Genomic DNA, 22,068 nt, shown 5'->3' with positions numbered 1-22,068 from the left:
ATTCTATATAACTAAACCTGTGTACTGTCATGCACATACAGCCACTTGTAGTTGTGACTTTGTCATTTTTTCAATGTACTTCTATGCTTGAAATGCGTCTGCTTTGCTGTGTTTAAGAAATTGCCAAACTTAACACAATTGCATGTCTTCTGTGCATTAGTTTGCTAACCCCCTTTTTCTTTCTCTCATCTTTTCTGCCAAGCTTCTCTCCACCAGAGCTGCATCTGCTTTCAGTAGCATGCTTAGTCATGGCTGTCTTCCCTTCTCTTTCTGCTATCCTGAGCTCTCTGTGGCAGTTCTGTTTTAGTTTGGTGGCATGATACTGCTGTTACCTCTTTCCTAAAACTGCCATGAAAGAAAACTACATGAATGAACTGTACTGTACCGTAGTGTACCAAGACTAGGTTGATGCATTATAAAGAAAAGGACTCTGCTTTTAGAGAATTACTTGATTCAAGAGAAGAAAATTATGTGCTTTGGAAATATGTACATTAATGTACATTTTTAAAATCTGTATTGGAGATCAGGAAAATGAAAAGTGGTTCACGTTCTTTCCATAATATAAAGTTTATTGAAAGTTGTCACACTAAAACGTTGTGCCAAAATAATACTAAATAAATGTAACAACCTGAAATATATTTTTGGTAACAGGTTTGTTCGTTCTGAACTTAACCCTTCAGAGTTTCTTTCTGGCTGTGTCAGGAATATTGTCAGCTGCTCTCAGATGGATCAATGTCATGTCACGCAGTATTCCTTTTCTGTGACTGTCCGAGGGAATGATGGGTCTTATTTTAAACAATCATTTCACTCACCTCTTTTACCTTTACTTTATTCTCTGGCGAAGAAAAGCTAGCTATGATTAAGCCTTTTTTTTCATGTTAATTCCCTCTCCACTGACGTCTTCCCCAAGTGGTTAGCTCGGTCAGACTTACGCTTTATTAGCATCCCTGATGTAGTGATGAAGGGATGAGGTCAAGGGTCATGGATGGAGTGATTAGGGCAAGTGGCGAGGGAAATATTGATGAAGGGATGGAGTGTTGAAGGGATGAGGGTAAAGGGTGAAAGGGATGTAGAGATGAGGGAGGAAGAGAGAGAATAATTAGCTGTTGAGGTCAGATGGATGTATAGGGGAAGGATGATTGAGTGGTGTCAGCTTGTGCTGGAAAGACATGAGGAAACCAGAGGGGTCCAGACTCTGGATGGGAGTTGTCTCTTTGTTGCTTTCAGTGGTTCCTAGGCTCGGCCAAAAAAGTTTTTAAAAAAAGGGGGGAGTTATGTGAAAGCAGAGACAAGGGAATAAGAACGAGTAACATATGGGGGATGTTTTTTTAGTCTATGTTCTTGAACCAAGTATTTAAAAAATACTTGTGTGTTTATCCTTAATAGAGTAGCTCTAAATCTGACCAACTCTGCTCCTCTCTTAAGTCTCTCTTCATTGCCTTCTTCTTTCATGTGCTTCCTGTTACAGATCAGAAGTTTTTTTCATAGACATATATAAATATAAAATAGTTCTGCTTGTCTCTGAATCTGTGAAATGATACATCTTAGATGTATTCATTCTCTAGTCAATATCTCAGTATGTGTGGCAGTAAATGAATAGATGGAAATTACTGTTCTAAAATGTAATCATGAGTCGAAATCAGATTTCGGTACTTTCAGCGGTATGAACTCAATAGAGTGTACATTGACTGGCTGTTTGTATACTTTCTTTTTGTGTGTGGGTTACGTTTCTCTTAACCACATACAGTTCCTCAGAAATGGAGCAAGATACAACCTGCACGTGTAGAGATCATCTTTTGTTGGCTACAAGACAGCTGCATGGATTTTTGAGTGTGCATCTGTAAGACTGTGAATTTTAGTCTCACAGATACTGCATACTTAAAAATAACATAAAGCTCTTAAATAAGAGCCCCTAAGCCTTCAGTTGTGATATTTAAACACTGTGTCAACACATAGTAGCATAGCATAAGGTCCAGATAAGACATTATTACCAGTTTCTTTAATATGTTGAAAATAAATACAAAATGAAACTGGAAAATATTCAAGGTTTGTAGCATCAACATGTCTTAGTCTGTTTCTTAAAACAGGGTTTTTTCTTACTGACAACCTTCAATTGTGATGATGCTTCATGTTACTTTCTGTTAATTGACTTCTGTTTTCATACCTGATACTCGATATTTGAAGGTGAGATGGAAGTTTGTAAGATCTCCGTTGAAGGTTGTTAATCTTTTGAAGAGAATTGTGGATGGATGCAGAAGTTCACTCCTAAGCTATTTTGGTGTTTATCCTGGAGGCTTTGGTGTGTATGGTCTGTTCACTCAGATGACGAGGTAACAGTGGGGAAGTTCTATGCCACCTTCCTGATACAGGACTACTTCAGGAAGTTCAAGAGGCGCAAAGAACAAGGTCTTGTGGGAAGGCACTCATGGGAGAGGCTGAACACCACCATGGCTTTACAGGTCAGTTAAGTACAATGTATCATGCTTATGTACTGTAAATGGAAATCCCAAAGATTTACTCCAATGGATGTATCAAATTTAGTATATTGGAAGACTCTTTGTTGATAGAGAACTAACAATGACATAACATGAGGGGCCCTGCTCCAACTTTCACTTTGTCATTAAAGGCCCTTTAAATGACCTGATATGCAAAATAAAATAAAATAAAGTTTTCTTATGTAATACAAGTCATATCTAGCAATACTGACAGTTACTCTATCCGTCGATGATCTGACGAGATACAGAGATGACGCATGTGTCTTCCTAGCTACCATGTCTTTGTTTTTTCACAACAAAATCAAGTCAGCACAAGTTTTCCTAGAAACTGAGAGGCCGTCCTTTTTTCTTTTTCTTTTTTTACAACTAGACAAACAGAGTCTTCTTGGATGTCATGGTTTTTGTCTTCGCTTTGAGTTTTTTTTATCTCATCATTTAACACATACCCCTAAATTTACAATTTATATATAAGCAGTTTCAGTTAATTATTTATTTATTATTGTTCATTGAAATTAAGAATGTACTTGAATGGACCTGAGCTTGTATAGCGCTTTTCACACACATTTGTACACCGTCTCCGAAGCAATGGAAGCAACTTGGGGTTGTGTCTTGTCCAAGGACACATTGGACCTTTAGCTGCAGGAGCTGGGGATCGAACCCCTGACCTTCCGGTTAAGACACACTCTACCAACTGAACCACAGCCGCCCAACAAAAAGACATATTTTTTGTGAAATAATAGTTCATCAGATAACCTCTGGAACTTAATCTGCATGGTTAATGGTTCATAATTAAATATTTGTATTTATTCATTTCTGTTAAGTGACCTGTTGAAGTGCTTCACACTTTGCTGCAAAGGTTCAGGTAGTAGGACATTTGACCTCTCAGGGAAGTTTTCAGTGTTTATGAAACACTCTGCAATCACTATTGTTTCAGTTTAAAAATTGTATGAAAGGTGAATTGTCTCAACCAGATAGAGATAAGAAAAAAAGCCTGTCTAGTAGGAAGCATTGGTATTACAGCTTCTCTCTTTACAGGCCGGACTGCGCACGCTGCATGACATTGGACCAGAGATCCGTCGAGCCATATCCTGTGACCTGCAAGAGGAAGGGCTCGTTGATAATGATGAGGAAGAGGAGGAAATCTACAGGGTAATCCTTGAAGATTCTGTCCAGACACAACATATATTTTGTGACATAAGACTCTGCTAGAGAGGTAGCAGAAAGAATGCATGCGTAGTAAAACCTAATGGAAAAAGGGAAAAACGGGACTAATCCACATCTCATGGACAACTATGTCTTCTTGAAAAAATATTTGTTACTGTGTCTACTTTTAAGGTACAAAATTGTGTCATGGAAGGGGATTATAAACTAACCTGAAATGGAAAAGATTGTTTGTAAAAAAAATGGTTGGAGACTACACTTTTGAATAAATCATGTTATATTTCCGGGATTGATAGAGAATTAATGTGTTTTATTCTTGAAAGTTACCTTTGTAAACACTACCCACAACTTTGAACAGTTAAGTACATGTGTTGTGTTGTCACCGTTATCATTGGCTTCTGTTGTCTCTGCAGCGTAATGGGGGTCTTTTCGGGAACCATGCCAACCATGTCAATGTTGATCAACAGGGCCACTTCATCCCAACCACTGTTACCCAACGTCCCCTACAGATTCTACCCTTTTCTGACAGTGCCTCAAACGAACCCTCCCAAACAGACAGGAGAGCCAATGAAAACGACAGAGGAGGGGACGCAGAGATCAATATGCCGCCAATCCAGTACAATCATTATCACACCTCTCATCTGTACAATCATCCTCATTGTATTTCCTTTTGCCATCAATCACCGATACCCTCCAATGCCAACCTCAACAATGCCAACTTGCCCCCACTTCTCTCCCTGTCCAATGGAAGGCAGCAGAAGTGTTTGTTAAGGCCAAACCATCCATCCTCAAGTAAAAATGGAACCTCAGTCATCACCGTCAACAAAGGAGTGCAAGACAAGCGTAGGAATTCCAGCACCGCAAGGTAACTGGCTTGGGACCTTAAAAGAATCCTAAAGTGTCCTTGAAAAAGGAAAGGTGTTACATGCATGGACATACAGTAGACAGTGGTGACTCCTTTTTAATCAAAAGTTCTCCACCAAAGTCTGACTCAGCATGGACGGTCAAAAATGAAAAAATGAAACATTCTGCGACAGCACCAGATATGTCATAATTCCATGTTTGCTTCATCCTCAATCAAATCTGTATTGTTCACTGTGGATGCAAATTGGCTGCTTAATGTTTGGTTGGTAATTGGATCATTTTGGCACTACAGAGGAGAAAAGTCTAGTAGTTAGCGACTTAGTGCCCTGCTGTGAATGTAGGACCAGGCACCTTTCATTGGCAGAGTGTAGTGGGTGGGAGGAAGTGTAGACCTTGATGAGGGAGTTCAGGTAGGCAGGAGCCGGATGTTTTTGCTGTTTGAAGCAAGTTTAATGCGAGCAGCAACTGAGAGCCAATAGAGGGATAGAGGGACATAGGAGTGACTTGTGCTGTTTTTTGTTGGTTGAAGATCAGTCGTGCTGTTGCACTCTGGATTATCTGCAGAGGTTTGAATGTGCATACATGGTGGCCTGCAGGTATAGGGAGTTGTAGTAGTCATTACATATGTGGTCTACTGACACCTGCCATTGTATTCTGCCAAAAAAAGGAACAACAACAACTAAAACGTAATACTGCTTGTCTTGCTTTCCAGAGCACAAGGCAACAGTTACCATAATCACAGCTGAGAGGATGGAACCATGTCAATTTATGGAGTGTGTCATTTGAAACAGACTTTTCTTGTTTCTAGTTTCTTTAAAATGTCTGACCAAAAGTCTTAGATCTGTAACTTGATCTGTAAAAGAACTGAATGATCAACATTTGACTGATTGTTTCTTTGTCATATTGATGCCAGGTCAGAAAGTGGCGTTGGACTCTGTCCTATAGCTCTCCATGATAATACCAGTGGGAGGGACAGTGAGGAAGAGCAAGGATCGGTGGAGAACTACTACAGCGGGGAGGAGTTTCATGTTGACAATATCAAGCTCACAAGGGACAGGTACAAACTCAAAGTCCCCACACACACACAAAATGTTTGCATTGATCACAGTAATTTTGATCAATAAAAACTCTTTGCCGCTTCAATTAAAACTCAACATTTGATCATTATTATCATTTCATCTGGCAGGTTTTCCAACAAAGACCAACATAATATAGAGAGAGACTCTGACCTCAGCGTTTCCAATGGTGACCATCAGCATGATGGTTGCTTTGACGATGACAAGCAGCCAATCTTCCGAGACAGCAGACGTTCGTCGAGAAGATGGCTGTTACTCTCACCTCAAGGTAGTGTGCCTCAACTTTTAAACTTTTTGTCTTTAAGATGTATCAGTCAGATTTAATACACATAACGTTATCTGCATGTCAGATAAAAGTCATTCTGGAGAAGTATTTTTCTTAAGCTCCCTTGAGATTGCTAAATCAGTTTTAAAGATGTATTGAACATAACGGTAAACTGGGTCGACCTTTTCAAAATGAACAAACCAAGTTGAGTTGCCATCATTCACATTCCTAGTTAAAATCAACAAAAGTAGGCTAAATTAGGTATTACTGTGTTATTATTGGGAAAAATTCATTTTGTGTATATCATAGCTTTGTTTTGAAGTTCAAAGAGATACTATTAATGGTTCTTGTGGGTTCTAACCAAGCAGCAATCTACGTTGTTGAAAAATGAAGCCCAATGCGGAAGTGCAAAATCCTGTGTTTCGTCAAGTGTCCTCTTGAAACTGGCAGCACAAGCACTGGAAGCTACATACTCACCCAGACAAAAAAAAGCATGTTCTCACAGCAGAAATGAACATGTTTAAAAAAATGAAATAGGTCTGGTTGACTCATGTCTCTATTGGCACACACTGTACAATGGGTTAATATTTTGACAACTCATCAATTTTGCTTTGATGAAGTATCCTTCATCAAAGCAAAACTATTATTATTATTCACTAGTCACTATTCACAATTCACTATTATTCACTATTCACTATTCAACTATTATTCACAATAAGGCGTGTAGCTGACCTGAGTGACAGGCAGGCGCGGTGTAACGGTTTGTCAAGAGGTTTAAAACCCGCCTCAGCTCCAGCTCTCAGCCTGTTGTTAGGGTGACTGAAAGTTAGTCTGAGACAGCATTTCCAACATGGAGACCGCCATCGATGGGACTCCAAAGCCCCCTGCAGTAACATATGGATGATGTCACTCAGGCTTCGACCATTACTATTTACAGTCTATGCATGCTGTTTTTAGTGTAAATACTGTCTATCATCTTCAAATAATAAATGAGTTCATCTGTTCCACAATTACATCATTTATTATCATGTTTATTTCAGCATCTTTTAAACAACTCACTACTGCACCATTGTCTCATAATGACTTTTACATACTGTATTTGTATTTTTTTGTGTGTTTAAAATGTAATGTGGTCATTTTTGTACATAGAGAGCTCAGTCTGGCCAATAAAGCTCATTCTGATTCTGATTCTTCTTCCAGCCGCCAACAGACCAACATTCAGTTTTGAGTGTCTTCGCAGAAATAACAGTCAGGATGAGCCCCCTCTGTCTCCATCCTGCACAGCTCTGCCACTACACCTTGCACAGCAGCAGGTACAAAACACACTTTATGCTACATTTATGAAAGTTGTGATGAATGAATGCTCAGCAGTGTCACTAAATGCAATCATGCAATGGTAGGACTAGCTGTAAAGGCCTTGTCTTGTTTCTACTCCCTATCCCACAAATCTCTTAATCGTCACTTTTCATCATCACTGAATCTGAATCCCATTCTCAGGTCATGGCCGTAGCCGGTTTTGATGCCAAGAAAGTTCCCCACCATTCTCCTGCACGGTCACTGCTTTCCTGGGCCACACCTCCTGCCTCACCCATCAGCACTGAATGTGTAAAATGCTATACACCACTTATACAGGTTTGGTTTAATGTCTGATAATTAAAAAAACACAGGAAGTTTGAAGGTTGGCTTTAACTGTAGTGATGCTATCAGTAGAGCTACAACCCTTTCTGAGTATAAAGGAACTTGATCAAACTGCTTTGCAGAAATGAGCTAGTTTCTGATAATGGCATGACTGGTTAAGTGAAAGTAACTAAATGAAAAATGGTTCATCATCCTTTTCTTTTTAACTTTAAAGTAAGTTGGGTATGGACTAATGTTTATTAAGAAAGAGAAGTGTCAATGAATTTTAAGCTGAAACAGACTATCTACTTTGTATTCCATTAAACTCATAGTTAGTATATTATTCTTATATCCTTAATTGACAAAGTCATTCTATGATGGAGCACCTTAATCAGTGTCTTGTGACAATACATGGAGTTTGATAAACAATTGTGAATGTGTTTTTGTCGACCAAGGTGGACTGGCGCAGTTCTGGGAGCGTGGGCAGCATCCCCGGAGCAGTGAAGAGGAGTTTGTGGTATACAGATAGCCAGAATGGCCCTCCTAGTCGCAGCCACTCTCCAACATGTCTGCAGTTACCTGCCAAGAGCTGCATGCGCTGCCTGAAGAAGAGAGGCAGCGCTGACAGTCTTGTGGAGGCTGTGAGTAAATACTGTGTTTTATGTATTTTAATATACCCTCAAACTAAACAAGATAGATAGGTAGGTAGTGCAGAGGAAAACACAGGAAGCTTGTATGTTGAAAATACCTGAGGGGCCATTGTCAAGTTGTTCATATCAGATGATGAATACTAAAATAATTTTGATATTCATTTCATTATATATATATATTTACAAGTCCCCGATGAGAACCACTTGCTGTACAAACTGGAACAAACACTAATACTCCAACACGCACGGTTCAGATGATCATACATTTTTCTTTTGTTTTTGTGTCTAGGTGCTGATCTCTGAAGGTCTGGGGAAATATGCCAGGGACCCTAAGTTTGTTTCAGCGACCAAACAGGAAATTGCAGATGCCTGCGAGCTGACCATTGATGAAATGGACAGTGCAGCCAGTAACCTGCTGAACGGCAGCATGGGAAATGGCAGCAACAGAGGAACGGGGAATGTCACATCAGACACACAGGCCATCGCTCATCTCAAAGACCACAATATCCATGAGTACAGCGACGGGGAGCAGTGCACGGCTGTGAAATATGACGAGGACCTCACAGACGAGATGATATGCATCACATCGCTTTAGAGGGCGGCATACATATAATTTCTTAGGTTTTTTAAATTGGATGTGTACATGTACTTGAGAATGAGAGGATGTCTGTGCTCAAGTGCATCCTGTCATAGATAGAATAGACGTGGATGGAGAAGAGAACAAAGTGCCTTGTTTTCTCAGTCTGTGGGATGTGGGGTTGATATTTTTTTATTTTCAAGAGTGGTTTGATACAGCAGAATAACCAAGCAGCATTACACAGCGTGTTTGACTGTGAGAAGGAAACACTGCTGACAGACAGACGGTGGTGTTGTAATGTTGCAGGGTGTCACAATGATGTCAATAAGTCAAGATGGCTTTTCAGAGTTGCACTTGTCATTAACTTCTTGTACATATATACGTATATATATATATATATATGTGTATATATATATATATATATATATATATATGTGTATATATATATATATATATGTGTATATATATATATATATATATATATATGTGTATATATATATATATATATAAAGTGTAATTTTAATCCTTTATTGGTCATTAAAACAGCCTTAGTTCTGATCTGTCACAGGTCATTTACATGACATTTTGGCTACCATGACTCATTATACTAGTAATGTGGCAGAAAAAGGGTATGTTTTTTTTGTTTTCTTTTCTTTTTAAGTATTTCAGCTATCCTCTGTGCAGTGTAACGATCATGCAGATCAAAAAGCCATCTCAACAAGCAGGTATAATATAAATCCAGGAGCTGCTCTGGGATCACAGTCTAGAGTTTCAGGTTTAAGCATTACCTGCCTCAGTACTTGACTTCAAAAAGGAAATCACATATCAATAAAAAAAACACACACACAGGGGTTTTCCTCAGGCAAGTCATTGTGTTTCACATGCACAATGCTGTGTTACACAGGAAAACAGAGTGTCATTCTTCTTCTTTATTCCAACAAATAGAGAGAATACATTTTCTCTAGTTTCATTTTTTTCTTTCCTATGGAATAATTGGGATAATTCTGCAATGCCAAGGACATGTCACCATAGTGATCCCTGAACTTTCATCACAACACTGGAAAACTGAAATCACTCAAAACAATTTGTTCAGAACATACAATTTCTCCTTTAACCCAGCCCTATTGTAAACTGTTGAATGTGAGGTGATGGAAACAAGAAAAAAATAGTTTTCACATTCCCAAAGTGATGGCACCTGAACATTATCCTTACCAGTGAGACTCCAACTTTTTTTTTTTTTTGATTCCTGCTTCATTGGCTGAAGCAGACAGCCATCATGCAAGTTTTAATTTGTCAGACCTTAGTCTTAGTTCATGTTTGGCTCAAGCTTTAACTGCCTCAACAGCTTAGCGTCAAAACCAATTTGTTTCTGTGGACTGGACCTCAAATTTGACAGGTTTAATCTGCTGATCAGTGACGGAATGACGGATTATTTATCCAATTTATCTGAGGCACCTTACTACTTGTTTAATGTGTCAGATGTAGGAAGCCAAAATTAACAACACAAGTCTGACCGATATTTACAATGTTTATGAAAAATAAAGCCATAGAAGATGAGAAATATATTTTTGGAATTTCCTCATCATATTTACTTAATTGTTGCTGGATGTTTAAAATGTATTTTTGAAATTAAATATTAGGTTTTAGCCGTTGCCTTTAATGAGAAGGATTTTCTCTTTCATAGCAGTTGGAGTGCACGTTGTGCAAAACAGCTGCTGTCTATAAGGTGGAAATATCAAAACCTCCTGACTTATAAAAACAATATTTCTCACTTGCTGAGGTTCACATTTGGACCAAAAGTACCAGCGTACATGCGTAATCAGAGTCTATCACTGCCAACCGTAGTAACTCATCAGAGCAATTTTTACTGGACGTAGCAGGAATGCTTTTTCTCCTCAGTCTTACTACTGTCGTCAGGGCAAACTATTTGTTTTGTGTCATTAAAGGGCTCAGTCATTCAACAGATACAATAAAAATGTATACTACAATGAAATATGACAGTCAATTGTATGCTTTTTAAAGAAATGATGTGACATTAAAAACATGACCGAAAGCTTTGTTGTGCAACGGACGGCTTTATTCACTGAACTTTTTCACTAGTATAGGGCAGTCGATTAGCCAATACTAAATAAAATCTGCACAGTGTTAATATAAGGCATGGTATTAAATTAATTACAACTGAATGAGCTTGGAAATGTATGATTTCAACCCATTTGTTTGAACATATCAACAAATAGTTTTACATTAAGGCACAACTTTCATACAGATTTTGGAGAAGTTCAAATGAAAATCTGAAATGTTCATCTCTTTGCTTGAATGATATTGGACCTGCAGAAAACATGGGTAAGGAACACTAAATCAAGTCTGAGGACAAGGTCAGGATTGGTTTTCCTTTTTCTTTAACAACGGTGAAGAAGAGCAAACAAAGGCTAAATTTTAAAACAATGTTCCCTTTACGATCAATGTGTAACTCCTTCATTAGTACACAAACGGTTTGAGATGTTGTGTTGTATAAAACTTCATATCATGTAAACAGTAATTGTCAAAGCAATTAAGATACTTCAGAGTAGTGCAATACTTGTCAGACATTAAGCCTTCCTTCTAGCAAGTTATATTTCAGTATTATTTATTTATATAAATCTTCAATTCACCATACATCCACAGTACCCAAAGGAAATAATGTGTCAACTCAAGACTGACCAATGAAGATTTGTTCAGTTTTTAGTGTAAAATGTATTTGAGTATTTTATCTAAAGAGCTTATCACGAGGCAAAACTAAATCTTCAACTAGATTTTCTGTACCAAGGGGGGGAAATAAAAGCTATGCGCTGGAATATTTGAGGATTCCAGAGCAACAGGAAAATTACATAGTGGATCACCCGATGAAACCTGATGAACCTCACACAGAAGAGCTGTTCAAATCTTTTACAATCCATATGCAATGATGCAGCGTATTTACAAGATTGTTCCATTATTTGCTTCAAGTCAGACTGTGACTGGATTATAATATCTGACGTTAAAGGCATTGCCAAAATGCAAATCTTACTGAGTTTGATAAACCCTTCCTTACCTCCTAGTTATTACTGTTCTGATCAACAGTCTATTCACTTATCGAGCTGTGTGTGGCTGCTTAGCCAGAAAAAGAACATTTGAGATGAACTGTGAGTGACAGTCATACAAGCAGAGCTGAAAAACAAAGGTCAGCCCATAAGAAGAAAGGGCTGGATTGTTTTCAATCCACCAGTTGTATTTCCAACAATACCACAAAAAATGTTTCGCAACAAAAGCACCAGTTTAGCACCATTATTTGTGAGGAATGCAGCCTGTATGGTGTTGGTGAGAGTGGGACAACTGTTACTATTTGTGTCAGTCAGCTAAATATCATCAGTTTTTCACTACTTTGGCAAAAGCAGAAGAATGAGCAACAGACTGGGTAGTCTTGTAATGTTAATAGTTCAGAGTGGCATAGTCAGGAAAATGTAGGCCATTCCGTTTGGAGGCTATCAGTTTCTTGGGCTCATCAAATTTTGTTTGAAGACAATGAAAACAAAGACAAGCAAAGAAGCAGAGTTAACTTCTGTAAACCTTCTTTCTGATCTAAACTACATGCAAGAAACCAACAAAAACAGTGTTCTCAGAAACAGTTGAATCTGCAAGTTTTCAGGAAGGAAGTATGTTAATCTGATGAAAAGCTATCTGAACAGACATAACAAACTGCTGCTCAGACGATTTGGGTAAACAGTCTGCAGGCTGATCATTGGTAGGATATGAGCCATAAAGATAACAAAAACCTTTAGCTGTTGACTGAAATGCAGCTGTACTGTTCAAACAAAAGTTTTGTTTTGAAAGACAGAACAAAAGTTCTCTGTCTTTCAAAATAACCCGAGTGCAACCAATGACCCATGTAAAACATTCATGTTGTGTTATATAACTTGTAAAACTTTTTGGTGGAAATGTTTTAAACCATGTTGCTTTGAAGCTAGAGATTGTCAGTTTTGAATGGCTTTATTGACTACATGAAACCGTTTCATGTAGTCTTGGGGTTGTTGGGGTGGGTGTTATGACCCCTCCATCAGCTTCTTGTTCTCTTTCTTCATCTCTGCTTGTCAAGTGTTGGTGGTTGGTACACTGGAACTCCTGGGTCAACAAGAGGAGGGTGACCTCTGATAATGTCAGCGGCCTTCTCTGCTATCATGATGGTTGGAGCATTGAGGTTTCCGCTGACTACACTGGGCATGATAGAGGCGTCCACCACTCGCAGTCGCTCCAGACCCAAAACACGGGTGCTTGGGTCGACCACTGCCATTGGGTCAGATGGTGACCCCATCTTGCAGGTGCAGGACGGGTGGTAGGCACTGTCAGCTTTTTGGCGGACAAAAGCATCAATGTCGGCGTCGGATTGAACATGAGGCCCAGGCTGGACTTCCGGACCCCGGAACTTGTCAAAGGCCTTCTGGGCAAAAATCTCTCTCGAAAGTTTGACAGACTCTCTGAATTCCCACACGTCGATATCTGACAGAGTATAGGAGTCATTAAAGCAAGTGAAAATCAAAACCCACTCTGTTGTTACATTTAACCTTAGAACTCAATCCAAAATAATTTTCCAAAATAATTAGATGTACTTGCTAATAGATTTGGATAGGAAGAACGACTTAACATGTTAAACCTTTGACAGTTTTAATAATTGACATAAGTACAATGACTGAATCTTACCAGTTGAGAGATAGTTTGGCTGTAGAATCGGGTGATCCAGGGGATTTGGGCTCTTCAGCTTCATCCAACCGATACTAGTGCTTCTCATTGGTCCTACATGAACCTACAAACACAAACAGAAACACTTATGTCTGAGAAAGAGTAATAACATCAGCTAGTAACATTTTTGCGTCATTCTTCTTTGTCATGGTTTTAAATGACAACTGTGAAGTGATGCATCCACACTGTATTGAGAGTAACTGTTTAAATAAATCAAGACATTTCAGATATCATAGTATTGTACTAATTATCGTTGGCTGTGGCCATAAAGTAGAGGGGGCTGTCTCTCAATCAAAAAGTTTGATCCGCAGCTCCTGCAGTCTACATGTTGAAGTATTCTTGGTCCAGACACTGCACGTAGCAGCCTCTGGCTGTTTTTTGATGCCAATTAATGCATCATATTTGTCTATCCATCCATCCTGGCATGGCACTGCTTCCTCTTCACAGATGCAAGGGTAACATAGTGTGTTTGGACATTCATGAACATGCCAACTGACTTGGAGAAGAGCTGAGGAGTGACCTCACGCCTTTACAAAAATTTACAAAGATTTTTCTGCAAAGCATTTAAATGTGAATAATTTCCCCATGAATGTGTACTTAGAAGGACAGTGAGTGAAATGAACACTCTACTGTATATGAAGAAAGCCATATTAATTGTGAACTTTGTAACAATGATACATCGAGGAAATATGCACAATGATGACTATAAACATGATGATAAAAAATGTATTGGTGCAAAGAGCATTTCAGCCACTCTACTCAAATAAATCAAGTATTTCTTGGCTGCAGAGACAGCCTTCAAGTATTCAGTTGTCGTAAACTACAGAACCCTGGCTGTCTGTGTGGATTTATGTAAACAGCTACAGTCGGCTACTTACAGATTTGACAATGAATATCAACAGAAACTAGAGCTGAGTCTTTATAAGTGTGCCTTTGAACCATAAAAAAAAAAAAACTGTTGAACATTTACTCAACAGTTTGCATCATAAAACTGATGTTTAGATTGTATAAAGTGTGTTTGATCCTGTAAGTCAGACAGACTGCAGAGAATTCATATTTAAAAAGCAAATGAACCTTTGAAATATTTGACAAATAACAAAACTGAAAGGGTCACCTTTATAACAGGGTCTGTAATGAGTACTTAGATATTATGTGATGAGTACATTCATATTTTGGCCAGTAATAAACTTTCTAATAATATGGTCTGTAAGGGGTACATATGGTCTGAATTGAGTACTGTGATAACAAGGACTGTAATGAGTAATTTTCATGAAATGCACTGGAAGTATAATAGTTCAAATATATACAGTACCACAATGTCACACAATGCCAAAGGATGTTTTTTTCTTTTTTAGTTTTTTGCATGCATGTACAAGCCTTTAAAGCTCTTGCTTTGACATCATTCCTCCGACTCCAGCAATGTTTAATTGTTTCAGAGTAAACTAACACAAAACCCATACAGTCACTGGTTTTTACTAATATACTCCAATATCATTTGTCATCACATTTCTTAGTTTAAATAAAGATTACTGAGCTGTAAGACGCACAGAGACATGGTGTTGGCAGTTAAACACATTTTGCCTTCTCGTTACTCAGCCCATCTTTATCACTTGCACATATTTATTGTGTAAATGAGTGTGGATATTAAATTGGAGCATCTCTCATCATTCGGCCTATATGTCATCATAATTAGTCACAGTGCAGACAGTTTGCCACGATTCAAATGTGGCAAACAATTCGCTTCGTAGAGTGAGGGAGACAAAAACAGTGTGGTAGCTCACATTACATGTGCATGTAAACATACTGATTGTCTCCAAGCTGCAGCTGCCCTGTCATAGATTAGTCAATGCCTTGGAATTTTCAGCTACACACCCTGGACCATACCCACAGACACTCTGTCTTGTGCTAAAAACATTCAAATAATCATACAACCCCCCCGTAGCCACCTCCCAAACAATGTGAATTCAGATCCATGTATTTATGACACTTTGATGAAACATCCATTAGTCGATGACCTGCAAAAATAAAATAGCCACACATACCTGATAAGCCTCTATCTTGGAGGCAACTCGTCCATGGTCGATGACTTGTGAGGGAAGGAAGTGAAACTGGATATCAGGGTGTGTGACGTGTGGTCGGCTGCGGATGAAACCTCCACTCTCCAGGTGGGCTGTTGCTCCATACCCTAGAGGACATGTCAGGGGAAGTCCGATGAACTCATCACAAAGGTACTTAATATATTAATTATGAGTGTTTATGGACAATGATGAGGAGCCAGTGGTGCAATGTACATGGTCTGACTTCTTGTGCCCTGTCACAAGAAGTCAACCCAAATATATATTCCTGCTCATTATTGTGGTGCTGATAGAGAATTGGATTTATGAGTGTCAACATTTCAAATTAGAAAATCCAAATTCTTTATCAATCTTGAACAATCACATTCCTACAAATATTTATTTGTATGCAAGTCTCATAAAACCTTTTCACTGATATTGATTAGATATAATCAAAAAGCTGTTTTACGTTAACCCATACATGTCCTTGACTGATATATCCTTATTATTCAAAGATAGAGTGAGGGGCATCTCACTTGAAATAGGGCACTGTAAATGATTTTAAAGTACATTGTCTGCCAAGTATACTACCTTAAACAGTGTCAAGGACAGTTTGTGTGTTTCCATTTGCATGTGTAGGGGTCTTTAGTTACCAGTGAAGAGGGAGAGCCATTCCAGGCCTATCTTGACCATGTGGAAAGGTTTCTGGGCCTTGTACAGGGTGATGGGCTGAGTGCACTGCTGCTGGATGTACAGCTCCAAATGATCCTGCAGGTTACTACCAACACCTGAGGAATAAAGGGAAGAAAAAAAAAAGAGTTATTATCATACTTTTTAATCAGGGAGATTTATTTTTAATGTTTGTGGCAACACATGAAGATTAATTGGTCCATAACTTTTGGATGTGTTAGATGTATTTACATATCCATAAATGGCAGATTTACTGCTTCTTTTTTTGACACTAGCAGCACTCTAGACATAAATTCCAGAGCACTTCTCATCGGCATTAACTGTTGCCAAGTTGAGAAAGATTAATGTTGCTTGCCTCGGTGACCATAGGTCTGTTTTAAATAGGTCTGTAGGCCAGAAGCATAAGACCTGTACATTTCACATGAAAAAGAAAGGGTTGGACTAGTTTCTTCTCTCTTATATATTGTCAGGATGTGATGCATGTGTGAACGCCAATGGCCAAATCTGTTTAATCCAGCCTTATACTGATTATTTTCCTGCCAAAAGCCTATAGTCAAAAGTCTGCCAATGTGTGTATGCAGCTGCATGTAACAGTCTGGAACACTCATAGCGAGTCAGTGGGTGGGGTGATTAAGTATACTTTAAGTTAAGCTTCAACGCTTTTCATTTGTTACTGCTGGCCTCAATTACCAATATATTATGAATATATGCTTTATGGGAGCTTGTATGATATTGACTACCTTCAGCTTAACATGCGTGTAAAGCAGTTCCAGAAAATAACAGGGCCTGAATGTCCTGAAATGATTTACAAAAAGTCAGGAGTTCCTGTGTACAACTTTTGTGAACAAACTTTACCTGGTAGGTGCTGAACCACAGGAATGTCCAGACGTTTCAGGTCATCTGCGTTTCCTACCCCAGACAGCATGAGAAGCTGAGGTGAATTTATGGCTCCCCCGCTTAGTATCACCTCTTTATCTGCATACACCTTAAGATAAGAAAAATGGGTCAATGATTCGTAAAAAAAAAATTATAGAATTAAACAAATATTTATTTGTCATTGCTATAAAATGACAAAAGACAGTTTAGCAGCTTTTGCCAGTGTGCTCACTTTCCATAGGGATGACAGCTGTTGTTATACCCCAATAAATACATTCTAAAGAGTTCTGATGATACAGCCCTGATTTCTTAATGAGCTTGGACAACCATGGGCAGCACAAACATGCCATAAACAAAGTGGGCAATTTTAATGATTTATTATTTGTATCTTCTCGTTAATATCTATGTTGCAAATGGACCTGCTGTGACACATTTAAGACTTTGACAATAAAGTTACTTAAACCAATCAATAAACTTCATTCTTAACACTTGAGATTTTTCAGTATTTTTCAGTCTTTGAAAATATTGCAATCCTATGAAAAATGACCTTTTTCGTCTGTCCATTCTGTGTGTATTCTACACCCACAGCGACATTGCCTTCAAACAGGATCTTGGTGGTGAGGCACCCAACCTCGGTCTTCAGGTTTGGTCGACCCAAGGTGGGTCTCAGGTACGCACTGGCTGTGCTCCACCTCTTTCCTGGACAGACATGAGCAATGTGATGTTGACAATAACAAAGCTGTGTTTATACGAGTGCATTGAAGTAGTATGTTTTTTCTACTGTGGCCCTACATGTCATACAAATGTTTAAAAAAATACAACAATTAACATCACCAGATATTTAAAAAATAAAATAAAATAAAAAAATTCACTTAACACAATCACAAGTCAGCAAACAGAAATGGTAGAACAACACTTCTCTTTTTTAACATCATCGGATACTTTAATAACTATGTGAAAATGTCAGTTTACAAACATGTACTTTTTAAGATGTACTCTGATCAGACACATTTTCTTGAAGCCATTACACTCCTTCTCTTGCCTCCTAGCTGAGGCATTTGTTGATTATTTTGTTTCACATTTCAAACTCACAGATTTTTTCACAGGGACCTTTTCATTCTTACAGAGATGAAACTGCAATCTTTTGCCTATATTGCTGTCCTCCACTCTGTCCTTCAGTTCTCCTCACAGCCTCAATTAAGATTATAAGCTTCATGTGATGTTCAATGCATCCTGGAGCTTTAGAGTTTACGATTTCATGGTCATCAGTCCTGGAGAATGACAGAGTTTGAGGGGACGAGCTGAGGGCTTTTTTTTCTTTTTGTTACTTTTGTCTCACTTTCTCCTTTTTAAACTGTTTCGTATGGACAGTCTTTTTTTGAGTGTTATATGAGAAATATTTTGTCTTCTGTTATTTGCTAGTGCTTGTTGAAATGTGTTATTCAAAACGTTGTGTTTTGGACCTTTTTGTGTTTTATAAAATGTCCTGTTTTAATTTTTCGGTCGTCTGTAGTTTTCAACAGTTTCCACAAACCTTTGTAAATGGTCATGTCCATCCAGCCCAGACCCTCCTGTTGGTGCCCATTCATGTCATCAGTAAACGGGTATCCTGCCTGCTGCCCTGCCTCAATAAAAGCCTTGTGAAGGGGATGGTTGGTCTTCCCTCTTGACACATACAGAGGTCCATCGCCTCCTCTGTACCTACAGTACACACAGTACACACAAATATAATGAGAAGAAAGCAGTTCCATATCTTATATATCTTTAGTTTCTTCACACTAAATGAAATGTCTTCTTATTTAGGCTCTCCACCGACTCCAATGGAACTCTAAGCTATAAACTTCAGTCTCAGACACATCCGGTATTTCATTCCACATTCCACATTCCACAAACTCACTCTGTCTTTGGTAAAAGGCTTTTTTTCTTTTTCTTAGTCGGAGCAACAGGGTCGCGTTATACTAGTAGTAGCCCCTTCATTAGTTTGGAAGATTTTAAACCAGGATTAAGGACCATTTGACTTTGTGACAGACAAAAAGTGTCCCGTAACCAAAGCAACTCACTCGGCCTGCCCATGAGACAGAGAGAGAGAGAGAGACAGAGAGGCAGTGCTGCTGACTGATCACTATGAGCTGCATGGAAGGAAAAAAGGGGACAACATCCTGAGTACACTGCTAATTTTGTCATTATGGATACGAGTTGTGGACCTCAGTGATTTCAAAATTGGTTACAGCCTTCATTTTGAAGTAACAAAAAAAAAGCACTAGTCAAAACCGGATCACAGCTGGACACAACACAAACAGCCATACTTGGAAATGAAAAGAATCCTCACATATTTAGTCTGTGGATGTAGTAAAATTCTCCTTATTTAAGAAAATAGCACCTTTCTTCTATAAAATGTGTTTTTATGTTTATCCATGATTCACCTGGGTCACCTCTTCAATCGGAGGATACAGAATTCCAAATTTATTCTGATCACAACCTTGACCAGCACATAGTCAATGTTTAACTTTTCTGTCCAAACAACACAGTATATGTTATACCAGATCTTACCAGTCTGTTAATGTCCTTGCTACTTTCCAACCCTCATTGTTGTATGTGCCTTCTGGTTTCCCCGTCTCTGAGTTGAAATGATATTTGCTAAGAAGTGCATTGACAAAATCTTAAGTGTTTCAAATTTTGATGTAAAATCTGATCACCCATGATGGATTTTGAATCCTGATACGTTTTTAGGACTGAAGCCCTAGTGCTGCAAGAGTCAGAGTCACGGACATTAAAAGCGTTATTATGACCAAAGTCGAAATAAGCACCAAGATCTTTAGCTTTAAACATTAAAAAAAACAAAAAAGTTATATAATACCTGTTTCCTCCTAGCTCATGGCTTTGTGCCTTCCTGAAGTAAGGAAGACAGTGTTCGTAGTCCCAGCCCTCGGCCCCCTCTTTCTGCCAGCGGTTGTAGTCTTCAGCGTGTCCACGGATGTACACCATGGCATTGAGTGAAGAGGAGCCACCCCACACACGGCCCCTTGGCCAGTACATCACCCGGTTGTTCATCTGGGCCTGAGGTAAAGTATGGTAGTACCAGTTATACCTATGGAGGAGGAATACAAAGAAATACATCATGGCATTGAGTTGAAACAGATGCAGGGACTGTAAAAAACAAATGTATAGACTTATAAATCCACACTGTAATAATTGAACCACTTTACTTGTCATCACAGAGGTTGTAGGTCAAAGCAGCTGGCATGTGGATCTTCCATGAAAGTCGTAAGCTGCCAAGAAACATGTCTTTGGGCCCAGCCTCCAGCAACAGGACCGACTCATGGGTATCCTCACTGAGACGGTTGGCAAGAACACATCCTGCTGAGCCGGCCCCAACAATGATATAACTATAGGAAGGGGTTTTCTGATTGGCTTTGGGTGATGAAGCATTCTGAAGGGCAGCCTTAGCACTAAAGCATCTGTAATGGTTGATTACATGAAAGAACTGGCCAGTGTTTCTGTTCATATGGACAACGGTACATTGTCTCAAAGAAGAAAACTGGCACATGCCACCTGCCATTAATCCCTGCCGGGTCCCCGTTATGACCCGTCCGGCTCCAGTGAGACCTTTTGTAGCCAAAAGCAACATCCTGGCTCCGGGAGGGTTTTCTTCTTTCACTGTAAATTACAACAGCACACATTAATTGAGATACTAATGGGGTACACTGAAACTGGAAATATGTCTGAGGGTGTAGAATTAAATGTAACTATAACTGTGTAAACAGTGACCTACAGAGAGGCTTTTGGTTGAGTGTTTTTTTTTTTTTTTTTAATCATAACTTGAGCAACACTGCTCCCTTTGCAAACTCTCATCTCATACTTTTAAAAGGGAAATAAACAACTACAGACCTGACATGGATCTTTTAAGTGCCATGACCACTCACTGTTCTTGAAAATGTAATATAATAATGTTTCTTTCACCACTTTTAATATAAAAGTTAGGCTGTCAAATTTCTAAATTTAGATTGGGTTGAAATTCTTGTTACATTCCAACTTCGAGATTCTGCCAGATAAGATCTCTGGGTCATGCCTAGCTTTCCATGAGATGTGCTCATTTTGAGCAGAATAGTGGAAAATAAACCTAGTAGGCCTATCTGTGTATAGGCTATTGTATCCACTCTTTAAAATGAGTTTAAAAGTAGCCTAAAGGCTGCAAAAAAAGTTCTTTAAGTTCGTGACAAAAAGTGTGCACATCAAACTACGTCAGGAATGTCATTTTAAAAAAGTGACTCTCAAACTCTCTGTTGAGTGCAGATATCCGAAATATCGTTGGGATGTAACTCTCACACCACTATAGGCAAAGTAACAATAGGAAACTAGAATGAAGTTTTTAAAGTTGCACTCGTTTCCAAACCCATGTTAAAGCCTCGGCTCAAATGTGTTACAAAAGGAAAATGTCGCAACCGCTTCGCTTATCACTTAATAGTCTGGGGTCAAACTTAAAAAGTCTGCTAACGAAAGCTACTTGCTACACTGAAGCAAGTCTCGTTAGACACATTCACTGCCTGCTTGCCTACACAAGTAGGTCTATACAACTTTAAATAGCCCTAAAACACGTTTTTAAACATATTAACATGTTTGGATAATGTTGTAAGCGTTGCAAAAACGCGTCGTAGGACTTTACCGTTACTTTGTCAACAAACTATTTATGTATTTAAACTCGTCAGCAGTTTACATCAGGAAATGGATATAAACGCTCACCTAACTTACTGTAACCTTATAATGTGTTGGTGCCATGTATCATTTATTGCAAAACAGACAGAAAGACATTTTGAATGGTTGCATTTGCATTAAATACTCGGAGCTTACCTTATGTCTCACACTCGACACTCTACGCTCATATTGGTGACCTGGCCGAGTCATCGACGTGAGGCGGAGCTTAGTCTGGCTGTGTTTATAAACCAGTGCCACAGCCTCGCTGAAATCTCGGGCTCATTCAACAAGTGTGTTAA

General features: G+C 38.8%; 2 protein-coding genes across 2 annotated transcripts in view; one reads left to right on the top strand and one right to left on the bottom strand.

The window, feature by feature from the left end:
- Nucleotides 1-9,128, top strand: part of cacna1db (calcium channel, voltage-dependent, L type, alpha 1D subunit, b) — a 74,317-nt gene extending 65,189 nt beyond the window's left edge. Inside the window, exons 41-49 of the mRNA XM_065961747.1 lie at nucleotides 2,323-2,459; nucleotides 3,531-3,644; nucleotides 4,070-4,521; nucleotides 5,434-5,577; nucleotides 5,707-5,864; nucleotides 7,062-7,174; nucleotides 7,359-7,493; nucleotides 7,934-8,119; nucleotides 8,418-9,128. Coding sequence (XP_065817819.1) covers nucleotides 2,323-2,459; nucleotides 3,531-3,644; nucleotides 4,070-4,521; nucleotides 5,434-5,577; nucleotides 5,707-5,864; nucleotides 7,062-7,174; nucleotides 7,359-7,493; nucleotides 7,934-8,119; nucleotides 8,418-8,723 — 1,745 coding nt within the window. The 3' untranslated portion in view covers nucleotides 8,724-9,128. The remainder of the gene's footprint in view (nucleotides 1-2,322; nucleotides 2,460-3,530; nucleotides 3,645-4,069; nucleotides 4,522-5,433; nucleotides 5,578-5,706; nucleotides 5,865-7,061; nucleotides 7,175-7,358; nucleotides 7,494-7,933; nucleotides 8,120-8,417) is intronic.
- Nucleotides 9,129-9,619: 491 nt separating this feature from the next.
- On the bottom strand, nucleotides 9,620-22,064 carry chdh (choline dehydrogenase). The gene is made up of 10 exons (XM_020638168.3): nucleotides 21,926-22,064; nucleotides 20,284-20,734; nucleotides 19,935-20,165; nucleotides 18,612-18,778; nucleotides 17,625-17,776; nucleotides 17,057-17,186; nucleotides 16,165-16,299; nucleotides 15,500-15,642; nucleotides 13,419-13,521; nucleotides 9,620-13,217 (listed from the first exon to the last, which is right to left on the bottom strand). Exons 2-10 carry the CDS (start codon nucleotides 20,703-20,705, stop codon nucleotides 12,799-12,801), a joined length of 1,902 nt encoding a protein of 633 aa, XP_020493824.2. The 5' UTR covers nucleotides 20,706-20,734; nucleotides 21,926-22,064; the 3' UTR covers nucleotides 9,620-12,798.
- Nucleotides 22,065-22,068: the final 4 nt, after the last annotated feature.

Source organism: Labrus bergylta, chromosome 12 (assembly GCF_963930695.1).
Source record: "Labrus bergylta chromosome 12, fLabBer1.1, whole genome shotgun sequence".
Lineage (NCBI taxonomy): Eukaryota > Metazoa > Chordata > Actinopteri > Labriformes > Labridae > Labrus > Labrus bergylta.
This window is presented reverse-complemented; position numbering and strand designations above follow the sequence as displayed.